We start from the raw sequence: 13,765 nt of genomic DNA on the forward strand, positions 1-13,765 counted from the left end.
CACCGTCCACTGAAACAGATCGATCATCACTTTGTTTTGTCCGTGATTTGTTCACTCTGACCCCCTCCTTAGGTAACCCACTCTATTCTCTTGTTTCTCTGTCCTGCTTTGCTGTGAGTTTATGGCTTACAGTCTTCCTTTGCATTCTTTCTCAGCCTGAAATCCTGAAAAGAAATCCCTCTTGGCACACCCCCAGATTCCCCCGGGCAAGATCCAGTGCCCCAGGCCACCCTCTAACACAGGGCCCTATTAGCCCACGGTACCACCAAAGTGTGGGTCGCCCGCTCTGGACTGAGAGGGTTGGAGCGGGCTTTGAAGAGGCATCCCTGAGTAAAGCTGAGTTGTCAAATATTGCCGGCGACTCAGCCAGCGGGGCGTGTGTGTCACTCAAAGATGCTGACATGGACAAATCTGATCTGGGTCTGGCAGATGCTTAGCCAAATAGGACAAATGGAATGTGTCCTGCCAGAGTCACTGCTGCCGTCACAGTCGGCGTGGCTGTTGCCAGGGCTCACGTAGCTTCGGGCTACTAGGCAGCGGATGGCGAGGAAACAGGGCCTTGACTGCTTCCTGGGACAGGGCTCTTACCTGTGCTAAAGCCCTGTGTGCCTTAAACAGGTTCAGTGAAGAGGCTCCGTTTCTTCAGTTGAAAAGCGGAAGTGGAAGATTCTCATGGCAGTAGGGGGTGGTGTGTGCAATGGGTCTGCACATAGCAGGCACTTAGTAAACAGCAGACACTGTGATCATCTGCCCCTCTATCTAGGAAATACTTTCAAAGCCCATACATTCAGCTAGCACCTCCACCAGCCAACACTTCCCGAATCTGTACACCCAGCTTTGGAGTCCCGATACTGACAGATTTCCCAAGGCACCTCCAACTCCAGAGGCCTGAACTTGAAGATAGTTAAAGTACCCACCACACCCACACCCCAGCCTCCCATAACCCTCTGCTTCTGTGTCCTCTCTCTGGGAGATGGGAATCCATTCTCTCTACTTCCTTTACCGCCACTCTCCCAGTCTGATCAGTTTCCTAAATTGGCCCCAAATAATTCCTTCTTCTTCATTTTGACCCCATTGTTTGAGTTCTCCTAAGAATTCCTGATGGACAGTCTCAGTTGTCTTCTAGACGATCCCCTTTCTCCAGGCATGCCTTCTTGCCACTGCTGTTTACAGAATATTCATTCTAAGTCCCTGCCTTCAAAAATCCCTGTCACCTACATGGCAAAGTCTAGATTCTATATGGGCCCAAGGCCTTCCTGGGATGACTCCAACCTGCTTGCCTCTCCTCCTATCTGAATCTGGTCCCCCAAGAGTCCCCCTGATGGTACCTTCCCATCCTGGCTGGTCCACCTGTCAGCTTCCCAGTCATCCTCCTAGACTCTCAGGCATCCACCTCCTCTGTGAGATTTGCCCCACAAAACAGCTCTTGAGAAAAATTAAGTACTATTTTCTTTGTTCCCCAAATACCCTATGCATCCTTTCATTATGGCAATTGTCACGACTTTTTCACAAGCTGCTTTTTTTAATCAACCCAGTTAAACTTTGGCTTCCTCACAGGACTATAAATTTTATCTCCTTCATCCATTTCTACAATGCCAAGAACAACATACAGCAAAAGTTCAATGTGTATCAAATGAATGCTCAAAATCCTTGAGCACATAGTTTCCATCAGCCTCACAATAGCAGATAAAGTATTGCAGAACTGAAACTCATGACAGCATAAAGCCAATGTAAGTTAGTTGCCTGAAAAACGGAAAGTACAGGAATGATATTGCTTTTGCTTCCATTGAATCAAAACATATGTTTATGCAAAATACTATTCCAGATACTTATGGCAATAATACAGATTTATAAGAATGTACTCTGTATAATTTTATGTGGAAGCCTGGATGAGAGGGGAGTTTGGGGGAGAAGGGATACATGTATATGTATGGCTGAGTTGCTCTGCTGAGCACCGGGAACTATCACAGCATTGTTAATCAACTATACTCCAATATAAAATAAATTTTAAAAGGACAAAGTAAGGCAAAAGTAGTTCCTATGGCTGATTCACGTTGTTATATGGCAGAAACCAACACAATATTGTAAAGCAATTATCCTCCAATTAAAAATAAATTTTTAAAAAAGCAGTTCAATCACATAATAGAATGTCCATATATTCAGGAAAGTGACTTAGAAAATGTAATATGAAAAATCTAAAATAAAAAGGCACTAGTGGGAATGGGTGCAAACAGAAAGGAGAGGTAAAAAAATTAGACTGTACTCTGACCTTTAATAAACTTAAATAAATTGGAAAGCTAGTCACCTAAATAACCAACTATAACAACCAACGGCTGCTGGTGCTGCTGCTAAGTCGCTTCAGTCGTGTCCGACTCTGTGCGACCCCATAGACGGCAGCCACCAGGCTCCCCCGTCCCTGGGATTCTCCAGGCAAGAAACAAAAAGTGCTAAACAGAGGACCCGACTCAAAGACTGAGCAGACTTATCTTAGTACCCTGCACTCACATTTCTGCTCTCCCAGCCTCCAACAGCTTCCTGCTGGAGCCTTTGCCACTGTGGCAATATATTAATTAAGTGTGTAATTATCTGATTTTTTTTTCCTATAAGGATATCAGCTCCACAGGGTCAAGGACCACATTTGTCTTCTCTACCACTGCATCACTGTCATCTAGCACAGTGCCTGATGTATAGTAGGGGTTCCATGACTTTGAGAGGGAAAGAGGAAGAGCAATTAATTTAAATGTTGGAGATCAGAGAAGACTTCATAGAGGTACAGTAGACCTTAAAAATTAAGGAGAGTGAGGCTTTCACATTTACTGCAGAGTTCACGTATATTCCACAATTTTTGTTCCACTTCTTTTAATACTCTTTTTTTCATCTGTGGTTACATGTCTTTCAGCTAATTTTACAGTAATATCCACTCTTTAAAGGCACACTTGGAAAACCCTAGCTTTATGTCAGAGTTTACAATTTAGTTGTGTCTGAAAAGAGTTTCTCCAGTGAGACGATCAAATCTCAGTGTAGGCTGGAATAAAGTTATTTTCCTTACAGGTGGTACAGACTAAGTGCTGAAGTTGTTTCAAAGAGAGTGGAATCCCTCTCTAGAGACCTGGGTGGTTTTAATGAGGAAAGTGGGACTTTCAGCTTAGGAGATTCAGAAAGTCCCAATAAAGGGGGAGAGCATGGATAGGGGATGCTGAGAGACTGCTAGAAACAAGTAAAGGACAGAACACATCAGGAAAGGAGCAGACCACTAAGTGAGCAGAGATCCAGTGGTGACAGGCTGCCAATGCCAACTAAGGAAATAAGACTTTTATTTATATGTTGGTGTGTGCTCAGTCCCTCAGTCATATATGATTCTTTTGCAACCCCATGGACTGTAGCCCACCAGGCTCCTCTGTCCATGAGATTTCCCAAACAAGAATACTAGAGTGGGTTGCCATTTCCTACCCCATATCTGTAGTTGAACCAGTTCCAGATTTTAAGGGATGAAAAATAAAATATTTTAAGAAGACTAATTTGGCAGTAATTTTCAGGAAAACCAATTAGGAGGCTACTAAAGAATATCTCCAATTAAGAAATAATAAGTACAAAAGAAAAGTTTTTTTGAAATACTTTATGAGATGTAAATTAACCAATTTACTTTCTGATTGTCAAAGCATCTCTCAGATTCTGTCAGTGGGGACCAGAATGTACTAGAACCATTTCAGAAATAGAAGATAGTGCAGGAGGAGCTAATTTGGGGAGGAACAGGATAAGTTTGACTTTATATGCATTTGCTTTAGGGACAGTCTGAACCAAGTGCCCTGAAGGAAAATGGGAATGTAAGTTTCCTCTTATTATTACTGTTACTGTTGTTATTATCACCATCATGATGGAAATTCATTGGTTTAAGCCTCCAATTTAAAATTCCATTAACCTTGGGACTTCCTCGTGGTCCAGTGGTTAAGAATCCACCTTCCAATGCAGGGTACTCAGGTTCAGTCTCTGGTTGGGCAATTCGAATTCCAATTGCTGCAGGGAAACTAAGCCTGCAAACCACAGTGAAGACCCAGCACAGCCAAAAAAAAAAAAAAAAAATACTATTAACCTTTCTGTTAGTGGTCCAAACCCCTCAGTCTTTGCTGTGATTTAAAGGCAAGTAGAGTGAGGCAGGGCAGGGGTGGGAGGGGAGAGGAGGGATGTCACAAGATCCTAGTAATTATTTTTATAAAGGTGAGTGATAGTGAAATGAGGCGTTGCTGGGAGAGGGTCTCATGTCCATTCACCCAGAAGCCTCATGGGGTGCCTGGAGTGAAGCCTTTGTTCATACCTTGATTTGATCAGAGCTAAGGAAACAGATTGATACTCAGTAAACCAGTAGGAGACTGAAGTCAATATGAGCACTGAAATTTTCCTTTGTGCAGTCATCTCCCCAGCCATACTGGTGATTGGAAAGTGTCTGGAGAAATACGGACCTCCAGCAAAGGGAAGTGGGTATCTGTGAAGGGTATTTCAACTGGTCCATGTTAGGGCCGACATGACACCTTGCCTACAGTAAAGCATTTACCTCTGCTTACTGAAATACTCGCATTTGGCATATTTGGGAATCTCTCTCCTGAATGGTATGAGATGAACTCTTTTTTTTTTTCCTCACCTTCCACTGCTATGGTCCAGTACAGTGCACCCCAACTGCCATTATTGCTTGTGTTGGGCTTCTCAGGTGGCAGTACTGGTAAAGAACCAGTAGTCTTCTGAAGACTGTAAGAGACAAGGGTTCGATCCCTAGGTTGGAAAGATCCCCTGGAGGAGGGCGTGGCAACCCACTCTAGTATGCTTGCCTGGAGAATCCCATGGAGATAGGAGACTGGCAGGCTATGATCCATAGAGTCACACAGAGTTGGAAATGACTGAAGCGACTTAGCAGGAAAGCACACCTGTATGTAGAGTAAATTAGAATCAAGAGCCTCCTCCCCAGATTCTGTTTCAGGGCGTCACAGTGAGGCCTGGGAGTCCAGATGGCTGGCCAGCCGCCAGGAGTTCCCAGGCAGTACTGAGTGACTTTGAACCAATCTGATCTGGCAGGCCGGTAAGGGTCCCACCTCCACACCTACTTTAGCATGAGCAGCTCTCCTTGTGCCTCTTTTATTTGTTTTCTCTTCTGCCAAAGATTTGTTTGAATACAGATTTTCGGCCCCTTAACAAGAATCAGTCAATTATTTATCTAAGTTAACCTTGATCTTCTGATTAGCTCTGGTTTTCTTCAACAAGGTCAAAAAATGACTCCTTAGAAGCCCATTGTTAAATTATAATCACATTTACTCATTCAACAATTATTTATTGGTCATCTATGCATCAGGTAACATGCTAGATACCAGTGATCCAACAAAGAACAAGAAAGATGAGACTTCTGCAGTCATATTCTAGGGCAAGAGAGATGGATGGGGTGGAAATAGCATAGGAGTAAGTAAAATCATTTCATATCATGATAAGTAGTATGAGAAAAATAAGCAGGGTTCAGTGAGAGAAAATCTCAGAGAGGAACACAAATTAAACAAGGTGTACAAGGAACACCTCCCTACAGAGATGACTTCTGAGAGTCACCAGGCGTGCTGGCTGCTAAGAGCTTGAATAAGATAGTGATAAGTGTTCATAGAATTGCAGAACTGGAAGCCCTGATGAACTAACTGGATGGTTAGATGCCAGGGGTCAGAGACGTGATGGAGGTGGTGCAGACTCTGGCAATAGCAAGGTCCATGTAAAGTGGAGACGCTTCTGTGAAAGGCGAGATGGTCAAGGAGCAGAGAGTTTATTGGGTGTCGGAGTCACTACACATGATGACAAAGTGGGGATGAAGAAGCAGAGTCTGAGCCTGGAGCTGAAGTCTTCAGTGCACGAAGTGGAAAGGTCAGTGGAAAAAGCAGGTGACCAGATAGGGAGAGGAAAAGGGGGTGGAGCAGGACCCAGGTGCTTCCCAGAAGCAGGAGGGCAGGCTGGGGGCGTGTCCTGGAAGCTACAAGAAAGGACAAGCAAACAGCTCCCCATCTTCTGGCCTGAGAGACAAGTGGCATAAAGAAGTGAAGTTTCATCTACTTGAAAAAGTGCAAGAGTCATCAGAAAAAGTCATGGAAAGCAAACATTCCAGAAGTCCCTGAAGAATAAAGGGAAATCTGATGACCACAAGCAGAAGGTCCAGAGGGCGATCAGAGGGCTGATTTCATTTTTGTTTTTGTTAATGGGGCAGGGAGAGAATTAATTGGGCCATCTGTAGACACACAAATTACAGCCTGGATAATAATGGACAACTGGGGAGCCTTGAAATTCACTAGGTCACTGGGATGAAATACTATTACAACAATGATGAATAGTAAAACAATAATAAGAGCGATTATTGCTTATCCTTGGAGTTGAAGCAGTAGTAGCAGAAATGTAGCGGCAGTTTGATCTCAGGGCTATGCTCAGTACTTCCCGTGCCACCGTGAATGACCCTGTGATCTTTCAGACTGTTACCAAAAGTGGGGACTGACTGCTCGATACTCAAATGCCATTAAAGAGGCCAGGCTGATGGAAAGGAAAGTTTGCTTTATTTTGGATGCTGGGAACAGGGACTGGGGGGTGGGCAGGTGTCTGTCCAAAGGTCGACCGCCCCCCTCCAAGACAATCAGGTGGCAAGAACTTTTATAGATGGGGGGAATATATGCAGAAACAGCATAGTCAGCTTTGACAGTCATCTTGAAACTGGTCATCAATGGTCTGACTAGCGTCATCTTGATTGTTTTAGGTACAGTTAATCTTCAGTTCCAGGGTCAGGTTGTTTCCAATTCCTTGAGGCCAGTTCTCAGAATTGTGGCAGCTTACATCATGGCTGCAGTCTGGTCATCATGTGGTTGACTTCTTCACTTCAGTGAAACCCTACTGAAACTGGGGGTTTCAGTATCTATAAGACAGCTCACAGGTTATGGCTCAGAATATTATCTGTAGCCCTTGAAAGTGAAAGTCGCTCAGTCGTGTCCAACTCTTTGCAACCCCAAGGACTATACAGTCCATGGAATCCTCCAGGCCAGAATACTGGAGTGGGTAGCCTTTCCCTTCTCCAGGGCATCTTCCCAACCCAAGGATCAAACCCAGGTCTCCCGCATTGCAGGCAGATTCTTTACTAGCTGAGCCACAAGGGAAACCCAAGAATACTGGAGTGGGTACCCTATCCCTTCTCCAGCAGATCTTCCTGACCCAGGAATCGAACCAGGGTCTCCTGCATTGCAGAAGGATTCTTTACCAACTGTGCTATCAGGGAAGCCCAAACAATACTTTTAGTTCCCATATCAGGGGTCGAACCCAGGCTGCCTGGGTAGCCCTTGAGGAGGATCTAAAAGTCCTTGGCTTTGCTTACTGACTAAACTATTATTGCTTGGTCACCTTTGACTGTTTTCTTTTCCTTCTTCATGTTCTTACTTCCCTGATTAAACTTACTTGTTGGCAAAAATTTTTTCCACAGACAAAAGGCCAGCAGAGGACATGGGAGGCAAGAACCATGGGGTCGTGCTCCATTTCAAAACCTCAAGTCAACTTTTATGTTATAGTGAAAACTTTGTGGACTACAAGTTGTTGATCAGGGTAAAGAGGGACTCAAAGCTTTCAGGTCACCCTGGCAGTCTCTGAGAAGATGGCAGACAAATGCTTTTAGAGTTGAAACTCCACATAGTTGGCTCAGTGATGTGGTGGGTCTTGGCAACTAATTTATGGAGTTCCATAAGTTGGTGTATGGTGGTCAGGGCTTACTCAGTCAACCTTCTTCCACCAGAAAGAAGCATATCTCCTTGAAGCTCAGCCAATGGAAGGACTGTGATGCCTGGAGGTGGCTCCCATATACAGTGCTTCATTCCTCTGCTCTTTTGCTCCATTTGCTGGAAAATTCCTAATCATCCTTGAAGACCTAATCTGCCAAGTCATACATTTCCTTCCTCCATGTAACAAATAATTACTAGAGACTATAGACTGTTCTCGACCCTGAGAACAAAATGCTAAATCCATCTATATCAGTAGCTGTCTCCCTCTAGGTATAGATACACAAGTCTGCTAGGAAACTTTCCCCGCCACTCCCTCCTCCCCCTAGGCTGGCAGTCCCATGCTTCAGTCCCCCAACACATCATTTTTTTCATTCATCTTTCTAATACCCTGCTGACAACCCCACGTGTATAGCTTCAGTTCAGTCTCCTCAGCCATCCTTTTCTAGTCCAAGTGAGATCATGTTACTTCTTTGCTCAGAACTCTCCAAAGCCTCTGTAGTTTACCCAGGGTAAAAGTCAAGGTTCTTAAAATTTGTGTCACTATCAGAGGAAGCCACCTTGTAAACCCTGTCTCCCAAGACTTCTTTTATCAAGTCACTTCTGAGAGTTGTAGGAAGGATATATTCAGATGAAGAACAGACGGTAAGTGGGCTGAACCATCCCACCAAAAGAACTAAATTCTCATCCTACTTTTGATACAGTTTTGTATCGCAGGACATCGAGTAGACATTTCTGGATTCCCTAGTCTTTCTTCACTTAGGAAAGAGGGAAGGTCTCATACATGAATGGAACTGTATGATACTATGAAATTATTGTGATAAATGAATTTTAGAAAAATAAAACATTTTCCAAAGGGAAAAAATTATATATCAGTTTTTGCAAGTGCCTGGAAAACTGAAGTGGCCGTTAGACTTTTTTAATTGGCCTTGCTATATTCTGCACATTATAGAATGTCCCCCCCCCAAAAAATAACAAAAATCTCAATCCAAATGCAGCTACATTTTGTATCTACATTCAGATGCACTAAGTCAATGCCTGAAGGTCACACACTTCAATAGCTCAAGAATCATTGACCTACAAAATGATGGAGTTATATTTTATTGCATTACAGGCAAAGTTAAGATAGAAAATTCAGGGCTTTTTCCTTTCTATCTTGTGTATACTTTTTCTGCATTTTGTAAGATTGTATGAGGGTTTCTCTGGTGGCTCAGCAGTAAAGAATCCGTCTGCAATGCAGGAGACACAAAGAGATGCAGGTTTGATCCCTTAGTCAGCAAGATCCCCTGGAGGAGTAAATGGCAACCCACTCCAGTATTCTAGCCTGAAGAATCCCATGGACAGAGGAGCCTGGCGGGCTACAGTCCTTAGGTTCACAAAGAGTTGGACACAACAGAAGTGACTTAAGACTCATACATGCACAAGATTATATAATTGACAGCCACGAATACAAAGATGGTACAAAAATAATAACAAACTTACTGTGACCATAGATTCAAATCAATAACCAGTAGTTTGAGGACTTCCCTGGTGATCCAGTGGTTAAGCATTCACCGTGCAGTGCAGAGGATGCAGGTTCAATCCCCAGTCAGGGAACTAATATCTCACATGCCATGGGGAGACTAAGTCCATGCCGCATCTACTGAGCCTGCATGATGGAACAAGGTCCTCCATGCTGCAACTGAAACCTGTCATAGCCAAATAAATACATTCTAAACAACTAATAGTTTTATCCCAATAATGTACAGATAATTGTGCATGAGAAAATCTATTAAAGTAATACACCACATGAATATTAAATGAATAACATAATAATAACCCAAATAAATACACTGTACAATATGAAACTTTGGTTCAAAGCGATGCCCGGATACCATTTTTCCTTGTTACATTTTCTATTAAGAAGCTTATGAACCATATATTCTTCATGCTTTGCTAAACTGTTCTGGCAGCTTACATGAAATGTGACCCCCTGGATAGCATTTTAAAACAATAATGTTAAGCTCCTTATCAATATACCCATATTTGTGAATGTTCTTTCAACATTTCTCATTCTCTATTTTAACAGAACCCCAAGTCCCACATGCTCAAGGATCCCAAGGATAAACTGGCAAATCTACTCAACTCCAAGAGCCCTACTAGGGTCTTCACGGAGACCAACCACTCCCAAGGAGAGGCTCCAGCTTTGAGCAGGAACCCAGGGTCACCAACAATTCAGTTGATTGAAAAACAGCAAGGGACAAAGATCCTCTTCAGGAAGTTCAGCGAAACGAATTGGTCGGTAGACATTCAGCCTTTAAATAAAAGCTTAGTCACAGACAGCAAATGGAAGAGAATCGATGCAACTCAAGAAAAACGTAGGTCTTTCCTTCAGGAATTTTGCAAGAAATATGGTGGGGTGAGTCGTCCTCAATCCCATGTTTTTCACATGGTCTCCAGGATCTACGTAGAGGATAAACACAAGATCTTGTATTGTGAAGTACCCAAGGCTGGCTGCTCCAACTGGAAGAGAATTCTGATGGTGCTCAACGGCTTGGCCCCCTCTGCGTACAACATCTCCCATGATGCTGTTCACTACGGGAAGCACTTGAAAAAGCTAGACAGCTTTGACTTAAAGGGGATTTATAGTCGTTTAAACACCTACACCAAAGCTGTGTTTGTTCGTGATCCCATGGAAAGATTAGTGTCAGCATTTAGGGACAAATTTGAACACCCCAATAGTTATTACCATCCAGTATTTGGAAAGGCAATTATAAAGAAATATCGGCCGAATGCCTGTGAAGAAGCATTAAATAATGGATCTGGAGTCAAGTTCAGAGAGTTCATCCATTATTTGCTGGACTCGCATCGTCCAGTAGGAATGGACATTCACTGGGAAAAGGTCAGCAAACTCTGCTATCCCTGTTTGATCCACTACGATTTTGTAGGGAAATTTGAAACTTTGGAAGAAGACGCCAATTACTTTTTACAGCTGATCGGAGCTCCAAAAGAACTGAAATTTCCCAACTTTAAAGACAGGCACTCTTCTGATAAAAGAACCAACGCTCAGGTGGTGGGACAGTATTTAAAGGATCTGACTAGAACTGAGAGACAGTTAATCTATGACTTTTATTACTTAGACTATTTGATGTTTAATTATACAACTCCATTTTTGTAGTCTGCTTTCTTTTTCTAAAACTCTGTATTGACTTTATGCCGATGGCCTCAAATCAGCTAGCTGTAACTTTCCTATAATTCTCTCTATGAAAAAAATTTAACTAAGTGCAGTTGTCTTGATTGAATGAAGATTTTTACCAAATAGTATGAAACCAATTGGCACAAAGTTATAGGAAAATTACCTAACAGAGACATGTAAACAACTTCAGTTACTCTAGAATGTTTGGAAAAGAGCTGCTTTTGCATTATGGATTATATTATAGAAGCAATAACCCAGCCAGCTGCTACATAAGCTACAACTGTCTCTTTCAAGGGTAGGAAAAACGATCGAAAATAGCATGAGTGTATGTCTCCATCCTGGAATCTGTTGTCTAAAGCGCATGGAGATATTTTTAGCAGTCTGTGGCATATGAATCAAACATTGGATAGTTTTCTTACACCCCTGGAAATGTTTCCATCAACTGTAATGATAAATCAATTCTGAAATGGCATTTTGGACCAGAATGTTTTACTTAAATTGGAAGGCATTATGTGATTTACAATATGAGAATATAGCAGAAAAACCAGATGAGGCGATGGCTTTTTATATTCGACAGCCAATAAAAAATGCACAACATGCTAAGATCAAAGCAACAAAAGCAACCTTCCTCTTCCAGAAAAACTTAAGGGAACTGATTCTGTTTTCTTTTGAGCCCTTTTGCAGAGACAAAATGAATGGCATCACTAAAGGTCTTCCCTTTTGAAGCCCAAGATGGAGAAGTTTAACCTTCATCAGATACAAATGTGCTCCTTATTCTGGTTTAATTGGGCAGAAGAGAAATTGTTTCAGGATGGAATAATCATCAAAAACAAAAGTTGCCACTCTGAATATAGATCTCAAATGATAATAAAGTTTTATAAGAATAGCATCAAAAACAAAAGTTGCCACTCTGAATATAGACCTCAAACAATAACAAAGTTTTATAAGAATATTACTTGAATCAAAGCATCATGTGCATAGCTTTAGATGGGAATGTACTCTAAGAATAGCTTTTGTCTAATTATTCAGCTTGGGAATGATTTTTTAAAAACTAATATACCACTTCAAAGATAGATTACATTCTACAGAATAAACAGGAGAGCCCCTAGAAACGTTTTTTTAATAGGCTTATGCATAAACAAAATATTTTTCATGTTTATTCTCTAACAGAATCAAATACTATTGTATTCAAATAGTCAGAGTCTTAGGAAAATAAGACTGTGTGTCACCCCTATGAAAAGCTGTAATGCATTTTGGAAATTTTTTTCCAAGAGACCCTGAAGTGGTAGATGCACTTGGATGGGAAATCTAATTGGCCGACAATTACACAGAGTTAAGCAAACCACACATTCAAACCCTGTTTAAACACTTTTCTTGAATACATTCCTCTCCTCCAACTATCTTTCTTTCTTGTCAGTAAATATTGAGCAATGTCTCTCAAAGAAAAGGAGGTATTAATATTTGAATATTAATAGACCAATATAGCTACACTCATGCTTATTTCATTTTGACTTTCCATTTCATGGCTGAGTTTTCATGAATTGATTCCCTCTTAACACTCGCGTGCCCCATTCCATCTGTCTCCTGAGGAGAGGGGAACTGCAATGGGCCGCCAGATCGTAAGTACTAAACCTTCTAAAACCCAACTTTTACTACTTTTCCACTCCATTTACTCTTGCCTCTAAACCATGCACTTAAGCTGTGCTCTCTGTCTTTGAGGAGTTTTACTCGAGTCATCTAAATGGTATCATTTAGATTTTGCTATACCGTGTAGAGAGGATTCCCAGTCACTTAGAGACACTGAGCTTAGCTTTTTATGGAGGAAAAGAGCGAAAGAATAGAAAATATGCCAAGAAGCCTAACATTTTATGCCTAAACTACACAAAACTTGTTTTACATGGGTTTGATATAAAGGGGAGAGGCAGTTTTCTCAAAGTTACTCTTGAAACCATATAAAGAACAAAAAACCTTTCTGTTCATAACTTGGAAAGAAGGTGGAAATGAGGATCCTGTCTCTTATTAGCATCTCTAATGCGCTTGAAACTATGGAATATACTCTGTGTATATACACACAATCATATAATATACATATGCAATCATATATATATGCACAATCATTTATGTGTGTGTGTGTGTGTGTATATATATATATATATATATATATATATATATATATGATTGTTTGGCATTGGTGGTAGAGCAGAGGGGTGAAAGGAAGAAAATGATACACAGTGCTCTGTATCAAAGCTCTTCTGAGAATTCCCTGGTAGTCCAGTGGGTAGGACTCCACGCTTCCACTGCAGGGGACGTGGGTTCAATGCCTGGTTGGGGAGCTGGATCCCCCACGCCAAGAGGTATGGCCAAAAAAAAAAAGCTGTTATGCTGTAAAAGTTCCTTTCCTGGCCCTTTCTATAGAGCCTCTGTAACCATTAGAGGCCCCGTAGACATTCTTTTCTTCAGTGGACTCTCTGATGCCAGCCGGCATCTTGTGTGGTTGAGTTCCTGGGGCCATGTGTGTTATTATGAAGGAAGAACACTTTTATGTACCTGTTCTTCCTTCTAAATGACATCTTTTTGTGTTAGGGTCAAAGAAGCTGCCATAATCCTGGGATTTTAAATACATTTCCCATTTGTGTTTTCGTGCGTGTTAGTTGCTCAGTTGAGTCCGACTCTTTGCGACCCCATGAATCGCAGCACGCCAGGCCTCCCTGTCCATCACCAACTCCCGGAGTTCACTCAGACTCATGTCCATCGAGTCAGTGATGCCATCCAGCCATCTCATCCTCTGTCGTCCCCTTCTCCTCCTGCCCCCAATCCCTCCCAGCAT

The 13,765-nt window shown here is 42.1% G+C and overlaps 1 protein-coding gene across 8 annotated transcripts in view; it reads left to right on the forward strand.

The window, feature by feature from the left end:
* Positions 1-11,853, forward strand: part of CHST9 (carbohydrate sulfotransferase 9) — a 279,495-nt gene extending 267,642 nt beyond the window's left edge. For 7 of the 8 annotated variants that reach the window (XM_027525927.1, XM_027525930.1, XM_027525933.1 and 4 more), the window contains one exon: positions 9,832-11,853. In XM_027525927.1, the coding sequence (XP_027381728.1) occupies positions 9,832-10,920 (1,089 nt within the window). In that variant the 3' untranslated portion in view covers positions 10,921-11,853. The remainder of the gene's footprint in view (positions 1-9,831) is intronic. The other variant, XM_027525928.1, reaches the window with a different exon arrangement.
* The last annotated feature ends 1,912 nt before the right edge of the window (positions 11,854-13,765 follow it).

This window comes from Bos indicus x Bos taurus, chromosome 24, assembly GCF_003369695.1.
Source record: "Bos indicus x Bos taurus breed Angus x Brahman F1 hybrid chromosome 24, Bos_hybrid_MaternalHap_v2.0, whole genome shotgun sequence".
Lineage (NCBI taxonomy): Eukaryota > Metazoa > Chordata > Mammalia > Artiodactyla > Bovidae > Bos > Bos indicus x Bos taurus.